At 42.8% G+C, this 25,085-nt stretch overlaps 1 protein-coding gene across 1 annotated transcript in view; it reads left to right on the top strand.

The window, feature by feature from the left end:
* Nucleotides 1-19,954: 19,954 nt before the first annotated feature.
* Nucleotides 19,955-25,085, top strand: part of wasf1 (WASP family member 1) — a 61,740-nt gene continuing 56,609 nt past the window's right edge. The window contains exons 1-2 of the mRNA XM_038968729.1: nt 19,955-20,087; nt 20,276-20,410. Of these exons, the coding sequence (XP_038824657.1) occupies nt 19,955-20,087; nt 20,276-20,410 (268 nt within the window). The remainder of the gene's footprint in view (nt 20,088-20,275; nt 20,411-25,085) is intronic.

Below are 25,085 nucleotides of genomic sequence, written 5' to 3'. Positions count from 1 at the left end.
AGACGACACCATTCTGTATACTTCTGGCCCTTCTTTGGACACTGTCTTAACAAACCTCCAGACGAGCTTCATTGCCATACAACTCTCCTTTCGTGGCCTCCAACTGCTCTTAAATGCAAGTAAAACTAAATGCATGCTCTTCAACCGATCGCTGCCCACACCTGCCCGCCCGTCCAGCATCACTACTCTGGACGGTTCTGACTTAGAATACGTGGACAACTACAAATACCTAGGTGTCTGGTTAGACTGTAAACTCTCCTTCCAGACTCACATTAAGCATCTCCAATCCAAAATGAAATCTAGAATCGGCATCCTATTTCGCAACAAAGCATCCTTCACTCATGCTGCCAAACATACCCTCGAAAAACTGACTATCATTCCGATCCTCAACTTTGGCGATGTCATTTACAAAATAGCCTCCAAACACTCTACTTAGCAAATTGGATGTAGTCTATCACAGTGCCATCCGTTTTGTCAGCCCCATATACTACCCACAACTGCGACCTGTATGCTCTCGTTGGCTGGCCCTCGCTTCATATTCGTCGCCAAATCCACTGGCTCCAGATCATCTATAAGTCTTTGCTATGTAAAGCCCTGCCTTATCTCAGCTCACTGGTCACCATAGCAGCACCCACCAGCGCTCCAGCAGGTATATTTCACTGGTCACCCACAAAGCAAATTCCTCTTTTGTCCACCTTTCCTTCCAGTTCTCTGCTGCCAATGACTGGAACGAACTGCAAAAATCACTGAAGCTGGAAACTCATTTCTCCCTCACTAGCTTTAAGCACCAGTTGTCAGAGCAGCTCACAGATCAATGCACCTGTACATAGCCCATCTGTAAACAGCCCATCCAACTACCTCATCCCCATACTGTTATTTATTTTATTTATTTTGCTCCTTAGCACCCCAGTATCTCTACTTGCACACTCATCTTCTGCACATCTATCACTCCAGTGTTTAATTGCTATATTGAAATTATTTCACCACTATGGTCTATTTTTTGCCTTACCTCCCTTATCCTACCTCATTTGCACACACTGTATATAGACTTTTTCTATTGTATTATTGACTGTATGTTTGTTTATTCCATGTCTAACTCTGTGTTGTTGTATGTGTCAAACTGCTTTGCTTTATCTTGGCCAGGTCGCAGTTGTAAATTAGAACTTGTTCTCAACTAGCCTACCTGGTTAAATAAAGGTGAAATAAAATTGCCCCCAGCACAAGGTGCACCTGTGTAATGATCATACTGTTTAATCAGCTTCCTGATATGCCACACCTGTCAGGTGGATGGATTATCTTGGCAAAGAAGAAATGCTCACTAACGGATGTAAAAAAAAAAGCGCACAACATTTGAGAGAAATAATATTTTGTGTGCAGATGGAACATTTCCTGGATCCTTTATTTTAACTCATGTAACATTGGGAGAAACACTACATGTTGTGTTTATATTTTTGTTCAGCTTGTATGGTGGAACACAATCTTCAAAAAGGCAGTAACCTCAGCGGTGGCTCTTGATTGTAGAAGCCTTGTTTTGTTAATTTAGCAGACAAGACACTTTTACTACCCAAGCCCTTATCACAGTCAAGACACACCAATTTTGTTGTAAAAAAAATCCTGATGTAATATAACAAAATAATATAGAACAGAATATTTTTCAAAATCCCAAAAGTTGCCAGTGTGAAGTGATGCATATCTCATTCTTGGAACAGTTATTCGCAAATACCCCTTACAGACAAACTTAACGGTATCTTGCCAGACAGCCATTTTCAAGTCTTTCCTGTCACGCCCTGACCGTAGAGATCCTTTTTATGTCTCTATTTTGGTTGGTCAGGGTGTGAGTTTGGGTGGGCATTCTGTGTCTGGTGTTCTATGTTGTCTATTTCTTTGTGTTTGCCCATGTGTGGTTCTCAATCAGAGGCAGCTGTCTATCGTTGTCTCTGATTGAGAACCATATTTAGGTAGCCTGTTTTCCCACTTTGAGTTGTGGGTGATTATTTTCTGTTTAGTGTTTTTCGTCACCTTACAGAACTGTTCGTTTGTCGTTTTGTTAGAGTGTTCATATTTATTAAAATAACGTATTATGAATACTTACCACGCTGCACCTTGGTCCTCTTCTCCTTCTCCCGACGATGTTCGTTACATTTCCATAGATTTTCAAGGCGATTTAAGTCAAATCTGTAACTAGGCCACTCAGTAAAATTCGATGTGTTAAGCAACTCCAGTGTATATTTTACCTTGTGTTTTTGGTTATTTTCCTTCTGAAAGGTGAATTTATACACCAGTGTCTGTTGGAAAGCAGACTGAAGAGGTAATCCTCTCGGATTGTTCCTGTGCTTAGCTCTACTTTGTTTCTTTTCACCCCCCCCCAACAAACTCCCAAGTCCTTGCTGATGACAAGCATACCCATAACATGATGCAGCCACCACAATGCTTAAAAATATTAAGAGTATTACTCAGTGATGTGTTAGATTTGCCCCAAACTGAAGGCTTTGTATTCAGGACATGAAGTTAATGTATTTTTTTATTTTAGTGCCTTATTGTGAACATGATGCATGTTTTAGAATATTTGTGTTCTGTAAAGGCTTCATCTTTTCACTTTCATTTAGGTTAGTATTGTGGAGTAACAACAATGTTGTTGATTCATCATCAGTTTTCTCCTATCACGGCCATTAAACCCTGTAACTGTTTTAAAGTCACCATTGTCTTCGTGGGAAATCCCTGAGCGGTTTCCTTCCTTTCCGGCAACTGAGTTAGGAAGGACGCCTGTATCTTTGTAGTGACTGGGTGTATTGATACCATCCAAAGCCTAATTAATAACTTCACCATGCTCAAAGTGATATTCAATGTCTGCTTTGTTTATTTTTTATCCATCTCCCAATAGTTGCCCTTCTTTGTGAGGCATTGGAACGAACACCTCCCTGGTCTTTGTGGTTCTGGTTCGAATCTGACTGAGGAACCTTACAGATTCGGAAAGTATTCAGACCCCTTGACTTTCAACACGTTTTTTTACGTTATAGCCTCATTCTAAAATGGATTAAATACATGTTTTCCCTTATAAATCTACACACAATATCCCATAATGACAAAGCGAAAAAAAGGTTTTTCGAAAGTTTTGCAAATTTCTTACAAATATAAACAAGATACCTTATTTACATAAGTATTCAGACCCATTGCTATGAGACTCAACATTGAGCTCAGGTGCATCCTGTTGCCATTGTTCATCCTTGAGATGCTTCTACAACTTGATTGGAGTCCACCTGTGCTAAATTAAATTGATTGGACAAGATTTGGAAAGGCACAGACCTGTCTATATAAGGTCCAACAGTTGACAATGCATGTCAGAGCAAAAACCAAGCCATGAGGTCGAAGGAATTGTCAGTAGAGCTCAGAGACAGGATTGTGTTGAGCCACAGATCTGGGGAAGGGTACCAAAACCTTTATGCAGCATTGAAGGTCTCCAAGAACACCATATTTCTTAAATGGAAGAGGTTTGGAACCACCGAGACTCTTCCTAGAGCTGGCTGCCCGGCGAAACTGAGCAATCAGGGGAGAAGGGCCTTGGTCAGGGAGGTGACCAAGAACCCAATGGTCACTCTAACAGAGCTCTAGAGTTCCTCTGTGGAGATGGCAGAACCTTCCAGAAGGACAACCATCTCTGCAGCACCACCAATCATGCCTTTATGGTAGGGTGGCAAGACGGAAGCCACTCCTCAGTAAAAAGGCATGAATGCCCGCTTGGAGTCTACCAAAAGGCACCTAAAGAAAAACAAGATTCTCTGGTCTGATGAAACCAAGGAGGAACTCTTGAATGCCTAGCGTCATGTCTGGAGGAAACCTGGCACCATCCCTACACTGTCGGGATGTTTTTCAACGGCAGGGACTGGGAGACTAGTCAGGATCGAGGTAATGATGAATGGAGCAAAGTACACTGCTCAAAAAAATAAAGGGAACACTAAAATAACACATCCTAGATCTGAATGAATGAAATATTCTTATTAAATACTTTTTTCTTTACATAGTTGAATGTGCTGACAACAAAATCACACAAAAAGTATCAATGGAAATCAAATTTATCAACCCATGGAGGTCTGGATTTGGAGTCACACTCAAAATTAAAGTGGAAAACCACACTACAGGCTGATCCAACTTTGATGTAATGTCCTTAAAACAAGTCAAAATGAGGCTCAGTAGTGTGTGTGGCCTCCACGTGCCTGTATGACCTCCCTACAACGCCTGGGCATGCTCCTGATGAGGTGGCGGATGGTCTCCTGAGGGATCTCCTCCCAGACCTGGACTAAAGCATCCGCCAACTCCTGGACAGTCTGTGGTGCAACGTGGCGTTGGTAGATGGAGCGAGACATGATGTCCCAGATGTGCTCAATTGGATTCAGGTCTGGGGAACGGGCGGTCCATAGCATCAATGCCTTCCTCTTGCAGGAACTGCTGACACACTCCGGCCACATGAAGTCTAGCATTGTCTTGTATTAGGAGGAACCCAGGGCCAACCGCACCAGCATATGGTCTCACAAGGGGTCTGAGGATCTCATCTCGGTACCTAATGGCAGTCAGGCTACCTCTGGCGAGCACATGGAGGGCTGTGCGGCCCCCCAAAGAAATGCCACCCCACACCATGACTGACCCACCGCCAAACCGGTCATGCTGGAGGATGTTGCAGGCAGCAGAACGTTCTCCACGGCGTCTCCAGACTCTGTCACGTTTGTCACATGTGCTCAGTGTGAACCTGCTTTCATCTGTGAAGAGCACAGGGCGCCAGTGGCGAATTTGCCAATCTTGGTGTTCTCTGACAAATGCCAAACGTCCTGCACGGTGTTGGGCTGTAAGCACAACCCCCACCTGTGGATGTCGGGCCCTCATACCACCCTCATGGAGTCTGTTTCTGACCGTTTGAGCAGACACATGCACATTTGTGGCCTGCTGGAGGTCATTTTGCAGGGCTCTGGCAGTGCTCCTCCTTGCACAAAGGCGGAGGTAGCGGTCCTGCTGCTGGGTTGTTGCCCTCCTACGGCCTCCTCCACGTCTCCTGATGTACTGGCCTGTCTCCTGGTAGCGCCTCCATGCTCTGGACACTACGCTGACAGACACAGCAAACCTTCTTGCCACAGCTCGCATTGATGTGCCATCCTGGATGAGGTGCACTACCTGAGCCACTTGTGTGGGTTGTAGACTCCGTCTCATGCTACCACTAGAGTGAAAGCACCGCCAGCATTCAAAAGTGACCAAAACATCAGCCAGGAAGCATAGGAACTGAGAAGTGGTCTGTGGTCACCACCTGCAGAACCACTCCTTTATTGGGGGTGTCTTGCTAATTGCCTATAATTTCCACCTGTTGTCTATTCCATTTGCACAACAGCATGTGAAATGTATTGTCAATCAGTGTTGCTTCCTAAGTGGACAGTTTGATTTCACAGAAGTGTGATTGACTTGGAGTTACATTGTGTTGTTTAAGTGTTCCCTTTATTTTTTTGAGCAGTGTATATAGAGATCCTTGATGAAAAACTGCTCCAGAGCGCTTAGGATCACAGACTGGGGCGAAGGTTCACCTTCCAACAGGATAACGACCCTAAGCACACAGCCAGGGACACGTCTCTGAATGTCCTTGAGTGGCCCAGCCAGAGCCTGGACTTGAACCCGATCTAACATCTCTGGAGAGACCTGAAAGTAGCTGTGCAGCGACGCTTCCCATCCAACCTGAAAGAGCTTGAGAGGGCCTGCAGAGAAGAATGGGAGAAACTCCACAAATACAGGTGTGCCAAACGTGTAGTGTCATACCCAAGAAGACCCAAGGCTGTAATCTCTGCCAACGGTGCTTCATCAAAGTACTGAGTAAAGGGTCTGAATACTTATGTAAATGTGATAATTTACGTTTTTTATTTATAATAAATTGGAAAATATTTTAAAAACCTTTTTTTGCTTTGTCAAAATGTGGTATTGTGTGTAGATTGACGAGGACATATTTTTAAATACATTTTCGAATGAGGCTGTAAAGTAACAATGTGGAAAAATTCAAGGGGTCTGAATGCTTTTCCCGAATACACTGTAATTGTATGTTTGGGAGTCAGAGACGAGGTAGTCATTCAAAAATCATGTTAACACACATGAAATTTATTATATAACTTGTTAAGCACATTTGTATGCTTTCCATAAGAAAAGTCTTCAATACTTATTGACAATAGACAATAGACATTTCATCTTTTCATTTTTGTTAAATAAAAAAAAAAAATTCTAAACATAATTCCACTCAATTCAATCCATTTTAAATACAGGCTGTAGTAAAAAAAAAAAAAAAAAAAAGTCAAGTCAAGGGGTGTGAATACTTTCAGAAGGCGCTGTAACAAGAGGTGGTGCATAACCAAGTTTTGAAATGGCACCTTTTTGTATTCTACTATTCTAATTAGCGACAATAAGTTGAGTCCCTGACTGACATCCTATTTGTTTTATTCTAAATGACACTAGCAGTTCACGAAGTAGCTTAAGTGGAAAATAGACGGGACGCAACACATTTTCCTACTTTAATCAACCAGTGCATTTTGAATGTGTGTTAAAACTGTCATCATTTGTTTGGGAGTTAGTGGATTAAAATTAGTGGATGTTGCTATTTCAGCCACACCCGTTGCAGACAGGTGTGTAAAATCGAGCACACATTCATGCAATCTCAATAGACAAACATTGTCAGTAGAATGGCCTGTACTGAAGAGCTCAGTGACTTTCAACGATGCCACCTTTCCAATAAGTCAGTTTGTCAAATTTCTGCCCTGCTAGAGCTGCCCTGGTCAACTAAGTGCTGTTATTGTGAAGTGGAAACATCTAGGAGCTACAATGACTCTAGGAGCTACAATGATTAAAGTGGTAGGCCACACAAGCTCACAGAACGGGACCGCAGAGTGCTGAAGCGCGTAGCGTATAAAAATCGTCAGTCCTCGGTTGCAACACTCACTACCTAGTTCCAAACTGCCTCTGGAAGCAACGTCAGCACACCAGGTGTTCGTCGGGAGCTTCATGAAATGGGTTTCCATGGCCGAGCGGCCGACAAGTCTAAGATCACCATGTGCAATGCCAATGTCGGCTGGAGTGGTGTAAAGCTCGCCACCATTGGACTCTGGAGCAGTGGAAACGCGTTCTCTGGAGTGATGAATCACACTTCACCATCTGTCAGTTCGACGGACTAATCTGGGTTTGGTGGATGCCAGGAGAACGCTACCTGCCCCAATGCATAGTGCCAACTGTAAAGTTTGGTGGAGGAGGAATAGTGGTCTGGGGCTGCTTTTCATGGTTTGAGCTAGGCCCCTAAGTTCCAGTGAAGGGAAATCTTAACATTACACCATATAATGACATTACTAGAAAATGTTGTGCTTTCAACTTTGTGGTAACAGTTTAGGGAAGGCCCCTTCTTGTTTCAGCATGACAATGCCTCCGTGCACAAAGCGAGGTCCATACAGAATGGTTTGTCGAGATCGGTGCGGAAGAACTTGACTGACCTGCACAGAGCCCTGACCTAAACCCCATCTAACACCTTTGGGATGAATTGGAAAGCCGACTGCGAGCCATGCCTAATGGCCCAACATCAGTGCCCGACCTCACTAATGCTCTTGTGGCTGAATGGAAGACCCCACAGCAATGTACCAACATCTAGTAGAGAGCCTTCCCAAAAGAGTGGAGGCTGTTATAGCAGTAAACGGGGGACCAACTCCATATTATTTCCCATGATTTTGGAATGAGATGTTCGACGAGCAGGTGTCCACATACTTTTCAAACGCTGTATAGTGTATTAGGCTATCATATTATTGGGCTATATCAGCCAATAGGGTGGAAGTCGTTTGAAAGAGAGTAGCGTTGGGGCGAAATAGAATAGGAGAGTAGACACTTACTTGAGCTACATTTTGCATAACTTTGATAGGAGCGAGACGATTTGCAGGCAGACAAATGTGTTCTCAATATTTCCAGTCAATGTCAGAGCCTATCATATTTAGGAAGTTCATTTCCATGGAAAGACAACTGTGTCGTGCTTCTTTGCCCATACATATAGCCTCCAGGCTATTTAATTGAGACCACGCTCAGCTCTCCAGCAAACATGTCCACACTGGCATGATGTGGGCCCAATGCGGGCAAAATTGTTGGACACACGTAGGCTTCCCACAAAGCGAATCGGCTCCACACTGGCCTCCAAGGCATTGTCCCAGTGTGGCCCAGTTAGGGCAGCCCATATCTGGTTAGGGCAGCCCTCACTTTGCCTGAAATAAGCCCATCTTTTTGGATCAGCTGCCCATAACATTGTATCAGAATGACAACAAAGTTGTCACTAACTCAAAAGTTTATCTTATGTGACATGCATTTATCTAAGTCAGAGACCTGGCCGTGTGGTGCCAGAATAACAACCTATCCATCAACGTAGCCAAGACTAAGGAGATGATTGTGGACTACAGGAAAAGGAGGACCGAGCACGCCCCCATTCTCATCGACGGGACTGTAGTGGAGCAGGTTGAGAGCTTCAAGTTCCTCGGTGTCCACATCAACAACAAACTAGAATGGTCCAAACACACCAAGACAGTCATGAAGAGGGCACGACAAAGCCTATTCCCCCTCAGGAAACTAAAAAGATTTCGCATGGGTCCTGAGAACCTCAAAAGGTTCTACAGCTGCAACATCGAGAGCATCCTGACTGGTTACATCACTGCTTGGTGCGGCAATTGCTCGGCCTCTGACCGCAAGGCACTACAGAGGGTAGTGCATACGGCCCAGTACATTACTGGGGCTAAGCTGCCGCCATCCAGGACCTCTACACTAGGCGGTGTCAGAGGAAGGCCCTAAAAATGGTCAAAGATCCCAGCCACCCCAGTCATAGACTGTTCTCTCTACTACCGCATGGCAAGCGGTACCGGAGTGCCAAGTCTAGGACAAAAAGGCTTCTCAACAGTTTTTACCCCCAAGCCATAAGACTCCTGAACAGGTAATCAAATGGCTACCCGGACTATTTGCGTTGTGTGCCCCCCCAACCCCCCCCCAAACCCTCTTTTTACGCTGCTGCTACTCTCTGTTTATCATATATGCATAGTCACTTTAACTATACATTCATGTACATACTACCTCAATTGGGCCGACCAACCAGTGCTCCCGCACATTGGCTAACCGGGCTATCTGCATTGGGTCCCACCCACCACCCGCCAACCCCTCTTTTACGCTACTCCTACTCTCTGTTCATCATATATGCATAGTCACTTTAACCATACCTACATGTACATACTACCTCAATCAGCCTGACTAACTGGTGTCTGTATGTAGCCTCGCTACTGTATAAAGCATATGTATATGTTTGTCTTTTTACTAATGTTTTATTTCTTTACTTACCTATTGTTTATTTAACACCTTTTTTTGCACTATTTGTTAGAGCCTGTAAGTAAGCATTTCACTGTTGTATTCGGTGCACGTGACAAATAAACTTTGATTCGATTTTTTACAGACTTAATCATTGAGTACGGTTACATGCACACAATAATGCGATTTATTGTGGATAGTCTGATTTTAATATAATAGTTTGATTAAAACGTGTACATACTTTGCAAGAATAATGATTTCCCTAATAATCCTGTTTACATGGACACATCTTAAATCGGGCTACCTGATGGCACTTTGATAAATGCAGAAAATTGCCAATCAAAATAGATGTTGTACCACAGCAAACATGTGATTCCGAGTTCAGACATGCAAAGTTTGTATGTGAAAACTATTTCTAAAACGCAGACATTGTTGTTCTGAAGTGACTCCAGTCATGCTGAAGAGGAAGGCTCTCAGCTGGTGCTAGCGCATGAGCAGATCAAATACACCGCTGGAACGCCGGTTTAAGGTGTTCAGAAAACCAGGTGTTTGAAATCGACTTATGCTTACTTCGATTTTTGACCTTACACCGAGTAACATAAGCAGAGTACGATGTTTTCAGGACCATTGCGTAATCTGCCTACTGAACTATTACTGTTCATGTCAACGTGCTCATGGGCAGTGTGAGATACATTTATGTTGACATTACACAACAGAACACTTACACACTCTGAGTAACGTTTGCATAAAAATAACTTGTGATAATTGGCTTTAAAGTTTCCCGAATTCTCATTGGTTTGAATGGTGTCAGCAATTCCCACCTTGCCCACCAAATACACAATGGGGTAATTTTTGCTGGGTGGTTATATCACACACAGTTAACTCATCTGTGAGTAAGTTAAGCAACCGAAAGAGGGTGCAATGAGGGGAGAGTGGGGGCTAGAGACATGAGGTGGGTAAAAACATTAGGGATGGGGGAAAAACATTGATACAGTAGAGTATTGCAGTATTTTTTCTGCCAATACTGTGAATTTAAAAAAAATTAAATGAGGGGTGCGTGTCTGTGTTCTGTGTCTGCCCTGTATAAGGGCCCTTGACCTGACCACTTGTGTGGCCCTGTGCTCCATTGTGCTGCCATGTGAGTAAGTTAATTCTCTTAGTATTCAGTAGCTCCTCTCTTTGCCATATTGTTCAGAGAGCAATGAGCCGAGAGAGAGGAGGACCCTGCACTATACAGACACGTGCTGCACACACTCCCTCCGCTAGTCCCTTTGTGTCGCACAATAGACCAATACTTTTTGATCTCTCTGTCTCCCTCTCACTCTCTTTTTTTCCCTCCTGCTCTCGATCTTGTGCTTTCTCTTGCTCTTTCTCTCTCTCGATCGCTCGCTCTTTCCCTCTCCTCTCTCTCTCTCTCTGCTGCTCTCAATCTTGTGCTTTCTTATGCTCTCTATCTCTTCTCTCCGTGCACACTTCTGACTCTGTCCATCTTCTCTTTTTTTCCCTCTTTTTTTTCTTCTCCTGGGGTAGTGACCAGCATCCCAATGGTCTGTTGCCTTGGTGATGAGTGACAGGTAGGATGTACCACCCAAGCAGTGTAGAGATGGATGAAAATGGGGTGAGCTGAGGTGGGGGTTGGGATGTTGGAGCAGTAGGGAAAGAGACTACTGATTTGAAGAGGAGCAAGAAAAAGAGGAATGAGAGGACATTGGAAATGGTGTTTGCAGTTGTAATGATTCTTTGTGGAAAGATCAACCTTGATTATTCTCATTCTCTCATCTCTGTTCCTATATGCTGGTGGCTTAGTGAAGGAATCCAATCAGGGTTGTCAAGGTCCAGGGCAACTGAAGGAGATAATGCTCCTCCGTTTTGTCTGAAGGATGTCCCCTGAAGGACATCCCTCAGTCAATAAGAGAGGGATGAGTAAGAAATTAACGAGTTGATTTCCAGGAAAATAAGTGATCAGAGTACCATCTCAAAAATAACAATAGTGAATTGAGGGAAACTCCATTCTCACGCATCCTTATTCAACAGGGAGAAAAGAGAGAAGACGACATTCTGCTGGATTGGAATGAATCTCATTTGTCCATTAAAATAACATCAAATTGATCAGAAATACAGTGTAGACATTGTTAATGTTGTAAATGACTATTGTAGCTGGAAACGGCAGTTTTTTTTTAGGGAATATCTACATAGGCGTACAGAGGCCCATTATCAGCAACCTGATAATTATCAGCAACCTGTCGTCTGTGCTCAATAATGTTTGTACCATGTTTTGTGCTGCTGCCATGTAGTTGACATGTTGTGTTGCTACCATGCTGTGTTTACATGTGTTGCTGCCATGCTATGTTGTTGTCTTAGGTCTCTCTTTATGTAGTGTTGCTGTGTCTCTCTTGTCGTGATGTGTGTTTTATTTTTAATCCCAGACCCCGTCCCCGCAGAAGGCCTTTTGCCTTTTGGTAGGCCGTTATTGTAAATAAGAATTTGTTCTCAACTGACTTGCCTAGTTAAATAAAGGTTAAATACACAATTTAATAAAAAACAGGGTCCTGAAAAAGGTCACCACATGCAGGGTCACTGGATGCCCAACTGGAAGTGGGTGAGCGTGCGTGCATAAGAAATCGAGAGGGAGGGAGGGAGAGAGAGGGAGAGAGAGATGGATGAGAGGAGGGTAGGAGGTATAGCCTAGTAGTTGGGTGGGGGCTGGGCTACTATGCTGCTCTCATAATGTTTTATGTTTTTTAAGAATGTGCCACAGTACAGCTTGAAGTACATCCTATAAATCTTAAAGGGCGCTTAGATAAATACGAGGGCTGATCATTACCCTATATGGAGGCGGTTGAGTTCAATTAAGAGGATTGTAACATGACTCACATCAACAAACCATTTAACAGGCTTCCTACTAGCCCATAAAGAAGTGTGTCCTTAGTTGCTAGCGCTAGTAATGCCTCTTATGGACTACTTTTTTGGGGGGGATACGCTCCATGATCATTTTAATTGCTCCATGACTCTAACACCATTATAGAGTCCTATAGAAATGAAATACATCAGCGGGGAATTAAGACAGAATATTAGTTGGTACTAATGACTTTTCCTGTAGTAGCTGGTTTATCAGTCACCCTATTGCACCTTGTCTGCTTCCACTCTATCAAACATGTCCGCCTTGATTACAGTGCTGATTAATTAATGTCATTATGATTAATTCATGTCAGGGAGGGAGAGGACGGCTGGTTGGACATGATAGACTACCATTGTCTCACAGAGAAAGAGCCTGTCATTTAGTCTGCTGTTCAGCCTAAATGTCCCTCTTGGTTCATTTACTATAAATGGAGCCTATTCTTTCTTTCCTCTTTCTTCACCTTCACTCGCTGTAAATGTTCCCTTCTATTTATTTATTTCCTCTTCTCCAGTCCTCTCCTCTCTCTCTCCATATCCCTCCCTCAGATTCTGAAACATTCTTTAACTGTTTAGTTAAATGGAGATTCACGATTGAAGAGAGACAGTTTCAGTCGGGATATTGCTGAGTAAGAAAATCTTTCTACTTTCTACAAGTACAGTGCATTCGGAAAGTATTCAGACCCCTTGACTTTTTTCCACATTTTGTTACGTTACAGCCTTGTTCTAAAATTCATGATTTTTTCTCTCATCCATCTACACACAATACCCCAAAATGACAAAGCAAAAACTGGTTTTTAAAACAGAAATATCACATTTACATAAGTATTTTGGACTCTTTACTCAGTACTTTGTTGAAGCAGTGATTACAAGCAGTGATTACAATCTTGGGTCCTCTTGGGTATGATGCTACAAGCTTGGCATACCTGTATTTGGGGAGTTACTCCCATTCTTCTCTGTAGATCCTCTCAAGCTCTGTCAGGTTGGATGGAGAGCGTCGCTGCACAGCTATTTTCAGATCTCTCCAGAGATGTTCGAATGGGTTCAAGTCCGGGCTCTGGCTGGGCCACACAAGGATATTTAGAGACTTGTCCCGAAACCACCCCTGCGTTGTCCTGTTGGAAGGTGAACCTTCGCCCCAGTTTGAGTTACTGAGCGCTCTGGAGCAGGTTTTCATCAAGGATCTCTCTGTACTTTGCTCCTTTAATTCCCCCCCCCCGATCCTGACTAGTCTCGCAGTCCCTGCCTCTGAAAAACATCCCCACAACATGATGTTGTCACCACAATGGTTCACCGTAGGGATGGTGCCAGGATTCCTCCAGACGTGACGCTTGGCATTCAGGCCAAAGAGTTCAATCTTGGTTTCATCAGAGCAGAGAATCTTGTTTGTCATGGTTTGAGAGTCCTTTAGGTGCCTTTAGGCAAACAAAGTGGGCTGTCAAGTGCCTTTTACTGAGGAGTTCCTTCCGTCTGGATGCTCTACCATAAAGGCCTGATTGGTGGAGTGCTGCAGAGATGGTTTTCCTTCTGGAAGGTTCTCCAATCTCCACAGAGGAACTTTGGAGCTCTGTCAGAGTAACCATTGGATTCTTGGTCACCTACCTGACCAAGGCCCTTCTCCCCCGATTGCTCAGTTTGGCCAGGCGGCCAGCTCAAATCCAATTTTATTGGTCACATACACGTGATTAGCAGATGTTATTGCGGGTGTAGCGAAATGTTTGGGCTTCTAGCTCCGACAGTGAAGTAATATCTAACAAATTACACAACATATACCCAATACACACAAACCTAAGTAGGAATGACTTAAGACTATACACAGTTGAGGTCGGAAGTTTACATACACCTTAGCTAAATACATTTAAACTCAGTTTTTCACAATTCCTGACATTTAATCCTAGTAAAAATTCGCTGTCTTAGGTCAGTTAGGATCACCACATTATTTTAAGAAAATGTCAGAATAATAGTAGAGAGAATGATTTATTTCAGCTTTTATTTCTTTCATCACATTCCCAGTGGGTCAGAAGTTTACATACACTCAATTAGTATTTGGTAGCATTGCCTTTAAATTGTTTAACTTGGGTCAAATGTTTTGGGCAGCCTTCCACAAGCTTCCCACAATAAGTTGGGTGAATTTTGGCCCATTCCTCCTGACAGAGCTGGTGTAACTGAGTCAGGTTTGTAGGCCTCTTTGCTCGCACACACTTTTTCAGTTCTGCCCACAAATGTTCTATAGGATTGAGGTCAGGGTTTTGTGATGGCCACTCCAATACCTTGACTTTGTTGTCCTTAAGCCATTTTGCCACAACTTTGGAAGTATGCTTGGGTCATTGTCCATTTGGAAGACCCATATGCGACCAAGCTTTAACTTCCTTACTGATGTCTCGAGATGTTGCTTCAATATATCCACATCATTTTCCTCCCTCATGAAGCCATCTATTTTGTGAAGTACACCAGTCCCTCTTGCAGCAAAGCACCCCGACAACATGATGCTGCCACCCCCGTGCTTCACTGTTGGGATGGTTTTCTTCAGCTTGCAAGCCTCCCCATTTTTACTCCAAACATAACGGTGGTCATTATGGCCAAACAATTCTATTTTTGTTTCATCAGACCAGAGGACATTTCTCCAAAAAGCACGATCTTTGTCCCCATGTGCAGTTGCAAACCGTAGTCTGGCTTTTTTATGGCGGTTTTGGAGCAGTGGCTTCTTCCTTGCTGAGTGGCCTTTCAGGTTATGTCGATATAGGACTCCTATTACTGTGGATATAGATACTTTTGTACCTGTTTCCTCCAGCATCTTCATCAGGTCCTTTGCTGTTGTTCTGGGATTGATTTGCACTTTTCGCACCAAAGTACGTTCATCTCTAGGAGACAGAACACGTCTCCTTCCTGAGCGTTATGACGGCTGCGTGGTCCCATGGTGTTTATACTTGCGTACTATTGTTTGTACAGATGAACGTGGTACCTTCAGGCGTTTGGAAATTGCTCCCACGGATGAACCAGACTTTTGGAGGTCTACAATTTTTTTGGTTGATTTCTTTTGATTTTCCCATGATGTCAAGCAAAGAGGCACTGAGTTTGAAGGTAGGCCTTGAAATACAGTGAATTATAAGTTAAATAATCTGTCTGTATATAGTTGTTGGAAAAATGACTTGTGTCATGCACAAAGTAGATGTCCTAACTGACTTGCCAAAACTATAATTTGTTAACAAGAAATTTGTGAAGTGTTGAAAAACGAGTTTTATTGACTCCAACCTAAGTGTATGTAAACTTCCGACTTCAACTGTACATATGGACGAGCGTTGTCAGAGTGGAACGGACTAAGATACTGTAGAATAGTATAGAATACAGTATATACATATGAGATGAGTAATGCAAGATATGTACATATTTTTAAGTGACTAAAATAGTATAGAATACAGTATATTCATATGAGATTAGTAATGCCAGATATGTAAACATTATTAAAGTGACTAGTGTTCCATTCCTTAAAGTGGCCAGGGATTTGTAGTCTATGCATATAGGCAGCAGCCTCTAATGTGCTATTGATGGCTGTTTAACAGTCTGATGACCTTGAGATAGAATCTGTTTTTCAGTCTCTCGGTCCCAGCTTTGATACACCTCGACTGACCTCGACTTCTGGATGATAGCGGGGTGAACAGGCAGTGGCTCTAGGAAGTACTTGGCGGTTCCAAACTTCTTCCATTTAAGAATGATGGTGGTCACTGTGTTCTTGGGGACCTTCAATGCTGCAGAAATATTTTGGTACCCTCCCCCAGATCTCTGCCTCGACACTATCCTTTCTCGGAGCTCTACTGACAATTCCTTCAACGTCATGGCTTGCTTTTTGCTCTGACATATACTGTCAACTGTGGGACCTTATATAGACAGGTGTGTGTGCCTTTCCAAATCATGTCCAATCAATTGAATTTACCACAGATGTACTCCAATCAAGTTGTAGAAACATCTCAAGGAGGATCAATGGAAACAGGATGCACCTGAACTCATTTTTGAGTCTCATAGCAAAGGGTCTGAATACTTATGTAAATATTGTATTTCTGTTTTTCATTTTAATATGGTTGCAATCCCGGTAACGGGATGATCTGACAACAGCCAGTGAAAGTGCAGGGTGCCAAATTCAAAACAACAGAAATCTCATAATTAAAATTCCTCACACATACATGTTTCTTATACCATTTTAAAGGTCATCTTGTTGTTAATCCCACCAAAGTGTCCGATTTCAAATATGCTTTTCAGCGAAAGCACTACAAACGATTATGTTAGGTCACACCAAACCACAATAAGCACAGCCATTTTTCCAGCGAAAGATAGCAGTCACAAAAAGCAGAAATATAGCTAAAATTAATCGCTAACCTTTGATGATCTTCATCAGATGACACTCATAGGACTTCATGTTACACAATACATACATGTTTTGTTTGATAAAGTTCATATTTATAAAAAAAAAATCTGAGTTTACATTGGCGCGTTACATTCACTAGTTCCAAAAACATCCAGTGATAGTGCATAGCCACATCGTTTCAACAGAAATACTCATCATAAATGTAGTTGATAATACAAGTTATACACATGGAATTGTAGATATACCTCTCCTTAATGCAACCGCTGTGTCAGATTTCAAAAAAACTTTACGGAAAAAGCAAACCATGCAATAAATGAGACGGAGCTCAGAACAAGAGTCAAATTAGCCGCCATGTTGGAGTCAACAGAAACCAGAAATTACATGATAAATATTCCCTTACCTTTTATGATCTTCATCAGAATGCACTCCCAGGAATCGCAGGTCCACAATAAAGGCTTGATTTGTTCGATAATGTCCATTATTTATGTCCAATTAGCTACTTTGGTTAGCGCGTTTGGTAAACAATTCCAAAGTCACAAAGCGCGTTCACTAAAACGTGACGAAATGTCCAAAAGTTCCGTAACAGTCAGTAGAAACATGTCAAACGATGTATTGAATCAATCTTTAGAATGTTCTTAACATACATCTTGAATAACGTTCCAACCGGAGAATTACATTGACTTCAGATGAGCGAGGGAACGGAGCTGCCTCTCACGTGAACGCGCGTGGTCAAAGCATGGTCGCCTCATGGCAGTGGTGACTCATTCCTGTCTCCTTCGGCCCCCCTTCACAGTAGAGTCATCAGACAAAGTTCTATTGACTGTTGACATCTAGTGGAAGCCGTAGGAAGTGAAAACTAATCCATATCTCGCTGTAATTTCAATGGGAGCTTGGTTGAAAATCTACCAGCCTCAGAAAAAATCCAAACAGGAAGTGGAACTTCTCAGGTTTTTGCCTGCCATATGAGTTCTGTTATACTCACAGACATAATTCAAACCGTTTTAGAAACTTCAGAGTGTTTTCTATCCAATACTAATAATAATATGCATATATTAGCAACTATGACTGAGGAGCAGGCCGTTTACTCTGGGCTCCTCTGTGCACCTTTCATCCAAGCTACTCAATACTGCCCCTGCAGCCATAAGAAGTTAATAAATGTGCAAAAATCTCTAAAAAGCTATTTTTGCTTTGTCATTATGGGGTATTGTGTGTAGATTGAGGATATTTTTAAATTTATGTGGAAAAAGGGAATGGGGTCTGAATACTTTCCGGATGCACTGTATGTGCTTTGACTTTCCCCCATGTGTACTGTATGCATTATTCATGGAAGAGAGAGTATTTCTAGTCGTTGATTTTGGTGAGCTAGTGTGAGTGTAAAGCATGACGGTTGGTGTCGTTTAAGATGAGGACAATATATATATATTTTTTATGAGCATGGCCTTATTTCTATTACAGCATATTGGATGACTGTCATATATATTCCATTCACCCAGCTCAATGTAACATCAATAGGTTTAGGCTACTACATTATACTCAAATTTTCCCTATACCCATCATGAGGTTGCTACAACCTAGCCTATGAATGAAAGTTTACAACGTACAGTACCCGTCAAAAGTTTGGACACCTACTCATTCCAGGGTTTTTCTTATTTTTTTTACTATTTTCTACGTTGTAGAATAATAATGTGTTATTTCATAGTTTTGATGTCTTCACTATTATTCTACAATGTAGAAAATAGTAAAAATAAAGAAAAAGCCTTGAATGAGCAGGTGTGTCCAAACTTTTGACTGGTACTGTGGCTACTAGATCTAACGAGTTAGTAAACCCGCTACAATCATGAATTACATTGTACATTTAGCAAGCAGTTTAGCAGGCGGCCCCGGTGGCAATAAATTAATAAAACCAAAAGCTTACCTTGACTTGGAAGAGTTCCAGTGTTGGATAGCCATAGCCAGCTAGGTAACATAGCATCCCTCTCTGTTTGAGTAGGATAAAATAGCTAGCTGCAATCGCTAGCTAAGTAAATGAAAGTGAAAAGCATATGAAATATAGCTAGCTCTCTCTCTCTTGCTCCTCCTTCATTAAAAAAAATTATGTATTTGTTAAAAACTGTACAACTATTGTCTCCCTCTCTTTGAGTCAACTACTCACCACATTTTATGCACTGCGGTGGTGGCTAGCTGTAGCTTATGCTTTCAGTACTAGATTCTCTGATCATTTGCTTGGGTGGACAACATGTCAGTTCATGCTGCAAGAGCTCCGATAGGTTGAAATGAATCCTCCAGAAGTTGTCATAATTACTGTAAATCTATGGAAGGGGGTGAGAACCATGAGCCTCCTAAGTTTTGTATTGATGTCAATGTATCCGGAGGAGGACGGAAACTAGCTGTTCTCCGACTACTCCATGGTGCTACCCTACAGAGTGCTTTTGAAGCTACTGTAGACCATTGCAAAAACAGTGTGTTTTAATCAATTATTTGTTGACAATAATTTATTTTATCTAATGTTTTTAGTGTTTCACTATTTTTGTGAATTTCACTGAGGATTGTCCATTCAATTCATTGGGTGTGAATTATCTCTTGTGTGTTTGGGGGTGAATTTATCTCTGGTGGTCTGTGTGTCTGGCTGTGGTTGTGGGGGTGAATTGTCTCTGGCGGTGTGTGGCGGGTTGAATTGTCTCTGGTGTTGTGTGTGTGTGTGTGTGTACCTGGCTGTGTGTGTGGGGGTGAATTATCTCTGGCGACCATGATGAGAATGATGAGGATAACTCTATGCTGACTGAGAGAAATATACTGTGTCTATTCCATATGTAATGCTCTACTTTTGACCAGGGTTGGGCCTATAGGAAATTTGGAACACAGTCCTACAATTTACTTTTACATTTTCGTAATTTAGCAGACGCTCTTATCCAGAGCTACTTACACGATCAATTAGGCTTAAATGCCTTGCTCGAGGGCACATCGACAAATGTTTTGCACCAAGTCAGCTCAGGGATTTGAACCAGCGACCTTTTGGTTACTGGCCCAATCCTTTTAACTTGCGCTAGGGTACCTGCCGCCATGGAAATTGATCACTATACCTCTACAGAGGGGGACTACTTTGTGTGGCTGTGTGGAACAAATGTAGCCTATTATTTCTGTGTAGGGTAGTTCAGGCTGTGTAGCAGTCTGTACCATAATTACTACATAATTGCAACATAATTGTACAGTAATTTTTCTAATTGTACAGTAGTAATTGTATACTTGTACATTATTAAAGGTTTAATATAACTCAACTATTGAGTTTTAGGTGTGGTAGAGGTATCCAGGGATGTAATAACTTAAACCACCCCCTCTCCCGCCCTCCAGGTGTGGTAGCCGTATCCCAGGATGCCGTTGGTGAAGAGGAGTATTGAGCCCAGGCACCTGTGCCACACGGTGCTGCCGCGGGCCATCAAGAACGAGCTGGAGTGTGTGACCAATGTGTCCCTAGCTAACGTCATTCGACAGCTCAGCAGCCTCAGTGAGTCACACACACAAGGTCTGCACACATACACACCTTCATAATACGGACACTCAGAAAACGCGTTGTTGCTCACATTTTTCTGTTAGGTAAGCATGTTTATTCTGTTATTATGCTTGATTGTATTACTGTATTATACTTAAGTGTGTGTATTAAGTGTCCGTTCTCTGTCTGTGTGTGTTCTACAGGTAAGTACGCAGAGGATCTTTTTGGGGAGCTGTTCAACGAGGCCCACTCCTTCTCCTTCCGGGTCAACTCCCTGCAGGAGCGCGTGGACCTCCTCTCTATCAGCGTCACTCAGCTCGATCCTAAGGAGGAGGAGCGTGAGTACCATACACACGCCACGTTTTACATAGCACGACCTAAAAGAGGAGTGTAAGTACAAACACACATACATGCAGGCAACCGTACACTCACACTCAGACACACTATCCTCACACACTCCTTTCTCTACCACTTCCACCACTGATTATTCCTCATCAGGATAAACCCATTCCAGTCATGTGTGTGTGTGTGTAAATGGCCTTATTAGAGGAACAGGCCACAGTGAGACGGTGTCGTTTTTCATCCTTGCAGCTCCAAAGATCCACACTGTACAAACCAAACCCTCCACACACACACACACACTCCCGCAGGCTCAATAAGCTCTGATTATAGCCAGTCTAACCAGCTGTCCACTGATTCACTTACTGTAGCCCTGCCTCACACAATGGCCTGGAAATGAGATATGTAATAGTGGTGTTATAAAAAAGAGACGTATGATGCCCGTCTGTCTGTCAATGGAGGGGCCTGGTTAGGCACAACAAGTTCTAGAGAGTGTAGGGAGAGATGGGGGGGAGAGAGAGAGGGACTTAGAGAGAGGGACTTAGAGAGAAGGAGTGTAGTATTAGGCCAATAGCACGCTTCTGCGCCATATCGATTTCCCATTGGCCAACGGGGTTTTTACAACTTGGATTAGAGAGATAGAAGTAGCTAGATATAGTGCCTTGGTTTGACTTTTTCCACATTTTGTTATTTTACTGCGTGAATTTAGAATTAAATTGAGATGTTTTTGTCACTGGCAAATTTATTCACAATGAATTACTAAAATAAAATATCTAATTTACATAAGTATTCACATCCCTGAGTCAATACATGTTACAATCACATTTGGTAGTGATTACACCTGTGAGTATTTCTGGGTAAGTTTGAGAGCTTTACACACCTGGATTGTACAATATTTGCAAAAAAATTCTTCAAGCTCTGTCTGTTGTTGATCATTTCTAGAAAGCCATTTAAGTCTTGCCATTGATTTTCAAGCCAATATAAGTGAAAACTGTAACAAGGCCACTCAGGAATTGAGTGTCGTCTTGGTAAGCAACACCAGTGTATATTTGCCCTTGTGTTTTAGATCCTTTTGTTGGAAAGCAGACTGAACCAGGTTTTCCTCTAGGATTTTGCCTGTGCTTAGCTCTGTTCTGTTTCTTTTTATTTAAAAAAAAACCTAGTCCTTGACGATGACAAGCATACCCATAACATGAGGCAGCCTCCACCATTCTTGAAAATATGAAGAGTGGTAACGTTTTGTATTCAGGAAATAAAGTGAATTTCTTTGCCCTATTTTTTGCAGTTTTACTTTAATGCCTTGTTGCGAACAGGATGCATGTTTTGTAATATTTTTATTCTGTACAGGCTTCCTTCTTTTCACGCTGTTATTTAGGTTAGTGTTGTTGATCCATCCTCAGTTTTCTCCTATCACAGCCATTAAACTCTGTAACTGTTTTAGTCACCATTGGCCTCATGGTGAAATCCCTGAGCGGTTTCCTTCCTCTCCGGCAATTGAGTTAGGAAAGACGCCTGTATCTTTGTAGTGACTGGGTGTATTGATACACCATCCAAACTGTAATTAATAACTTCACCATGCTCAAAGGGGTGCCCTTAGTGAGGCATTGGAAAATGTTTTGTCTTTGTGGTTGAATCTGTTTGAATTTCACTGCTAGACCTTACAGATAATTATGTGTGGGGTACAGAAAGGAAGTAGTCATTCAAAAATCATATTAAAAACTATTATTGCACACAGGGTGAGTCCATGCAACTTATGTGACTTGTTAAACAAGATTTTACTCCTGAACTCATACTTGCCATTAAAAAGAGGTTGAATACTTATTGACTCAAAACATTTCATTTTTTTATTCATTTGTAACAATTTCAAATTACATCATTCCACTTTGACGTTGTGTGAAGGCCAGTGACAAAAATGTAGTCCATTTTAAATTCAAGCTGTAACACAACAAAATGTGGAAAAAGTCGAAGGGTGTGAATACTTTCTGAAGGCACTGTATATATACACTATACTGGACTGGGCTGCCTCTGTACGTTAACACATTGGTACCCAAGCTAGGGGGAGGGGGGTAAGAGTTAATAATGTTTTGTGAGTGGACCAAGTATTTTTAGGTTGCTCTAAAGCAGAAAGGTGGAATTAATGAGTCGGGAGCAAGTTCTTACATTGAACAAAGTTCTCTATTGAGGTATTTTCTCTTCTCAAACACTCCCACACAATCAAGGATGATCTCAAGGGTAACACCAATCTTCTTCTTTACAGGGATAAGGAACACAAAGTGGGTAACTTTTAACTATAACATAAATTACGGGTGTGTCACCGCCTTAGCTGTCCGTTTGTGGAGTGCTCCTTTCGGGTGGTGGTGTAGATGCGTGGTTGCCATTCCCAAGAGGTAGTTTGTCCTCGTCTTCTCCTTTGGAGAATCAATCACTCTTTTTTTTCCTCCAGTCTCTCTCGCTGCCGGTTCCCTCTGCTCTATTTGTAGGGGTGAAGAAAATAGGTGATTAGTACCGTCAGCTGTGCTTAACTGCCTCTGATCACCTTTACTCACATGCCGGGCTGGGCTACTATCCGTGGGACCAGCCTGCCACCTGGTGGTCCTTCCACAGTTTATTAGTTCACAGGATCAATACTTAAAGTCCCTTAATTTAAATAGTTGAGCATGGCATGTGTCAGTGCTTTGTGTGGAGTTGTTGCCTTGGAGTTATTCTTGTATTCACTTCAGTTATATTAGTGTCCCACTTAGGTCCCCTGACACCTTTTATACACACTCCTTTTCTCCTCTTCCTCCATTCTTCCACCTCCCCCTCGTCTTCATCCCTTTTCTCCTCTTCCCTCAGCTCCCTCCTCCACATATTTGTGCAAATGTTATGATGCGTGTGATTTAATAGTCCAGTCTGCTATAGAGAGGATATAATTCCATTCCCCCCATGTTGTGACTCCACACTGTCTGGGACTGCTACGGGTTCACCCTGTCATACACTCTCTCCAGGGGTTACGGGCAGGACCAACACTCAGACACACACACACTCCTCATATCCAGGCCCCAAGCAACTCCACAGTACCAGGGTGCAGGAGTTAACAAATCGGCCAGTGTAACAAACACCACAAAACTCACAGAAACAAAATACTTTGAAAGGGCATACCGTAGTCAGTTGTACAGTTGAATGCCTTCAACTGAAATGTGTCTTCCGCATTTAACCCAACCCCTCTGAATCAGACAGATGCGGTGGGCTGCCTTAATCGACATCCACGTCTTCGGCGCCCGGGCAACAGTGGGTTAACTGCCTTGCTCAGGGGCAGAATGCCAGATTTTTTTCCCCGGGTACTGGCCCAACGCTCTAACCACTAAGCTACCTGCCGAAATACAACGAAGCAAGCACTGTTGACCTCCTGCTAGGCTGAGTTGGCTATCACACACAAACACACACACATTGGAAGGGTGAGTGTAGCCTGGCTTTATCTCTCCTTGTAATATAAGCCTGCCTTCTGTGTTGTAGCTCCAGTTCGGTCCTATGGGTGACAGTGGAAAAGGATCAGATCCATTGGGGTGGAGTAGTGTTGGTTTGGGGTTGGGTTGGGTTGGGCGGGGTGTGGTAGAGGGGCAGAGACACGGCGACACTGCATAATACTGAGCTCTGCAGTAAAAGCAGTGGAGTGTTAAGTCTTTGTACTGCAGACTACAGCGAAGGTTAAAATGGCTGAACTGTCTGCAGGTTAGTTCGAGATCTCCAGCTGCAGAGAGTTGCAGCATGTGCCATTAGACTCCACACAACAGTGTGTGTCTGTGTTTGCATGTCTTTGTGTGTGTGTGTGTGTGTGTGTGTGTGTGCCATTAGCCTCCAAACAATAATCATTACAAGATCATTTAATCATCACAGAGTTACTGTAATGATACAACAATACATCAATTAACACAGCTTGTTCTGTAACTATATGACAAAATAGGGGAAGAAGTGGTAAATAGATAAAAATGGTGTATGTAGTAAAAAGAGCGAAAGAGATGTGACAGAGAGATGGACGGTTATGGGAAGGGCTAGAAGATTTGTTTCCCGTAGGATGTACTTTTCATCCCCCACCACACACACACACACACACACACACACACACACACACACACACACACACACACACACACACACACACACACACACACACACACACACACACACACACACACACACACACACACACACACACACCCCTCTCCACCGCAGGAATTCTGGGTAATGGTCTGTGCGAGTCTGTAGTCCCTGAGAAAGACAGTGAGGAGGCCGCAGAGCAAGGGAAGGAGAGGGGATTGAGAGAGTGAGTGCAGGTGGCGTCATGATGTAAATCAAGGCAGGGGGGGTAAGGAGATAAAGAGAGGTGGCTGAGAGGAGTACGTGAGTGGGGGATGAAGAGGATAAAGGGGGTCTCTTAAAGGAATAGAACCATTGAGGCGGATGAGGTTTACATTAACACAAGAGTGGGAAGGGCTGATGTGTGTGTGCGCGCATTTTGGAGAAAGGTGGAGTGGTTGTAAGTAGGTGACCTATCGAAAGAAAGAGCATGCAAGATGACTAGCTCATGGGGAGAGAGAGGACACTGTTTTGATGCATACAGCATGAAATAAAATGTTATTGGTCCCATACACATATTTAGCAGATGTTATTGCGGGTGTAGCGACATTCTTGTGT

This window comes from Salvelinus namaycush, chromosome 29, assembly GCF_016432855.1.
Source record: "Salvelinus namaycush isolate Seneca chromosome 29, SaNama_1.0, whole genome shotgun sequence".
Taxonomy (NCBI): Eukaryota; Metazoa; Chordata; class Actinopteri; order Salmoniformes; family Salmonidae; genus Salvelinus; species Salvelinus namaycush.
This window is presented reverse-complemented; position numbering and strand designations above follow the sequence as displayed.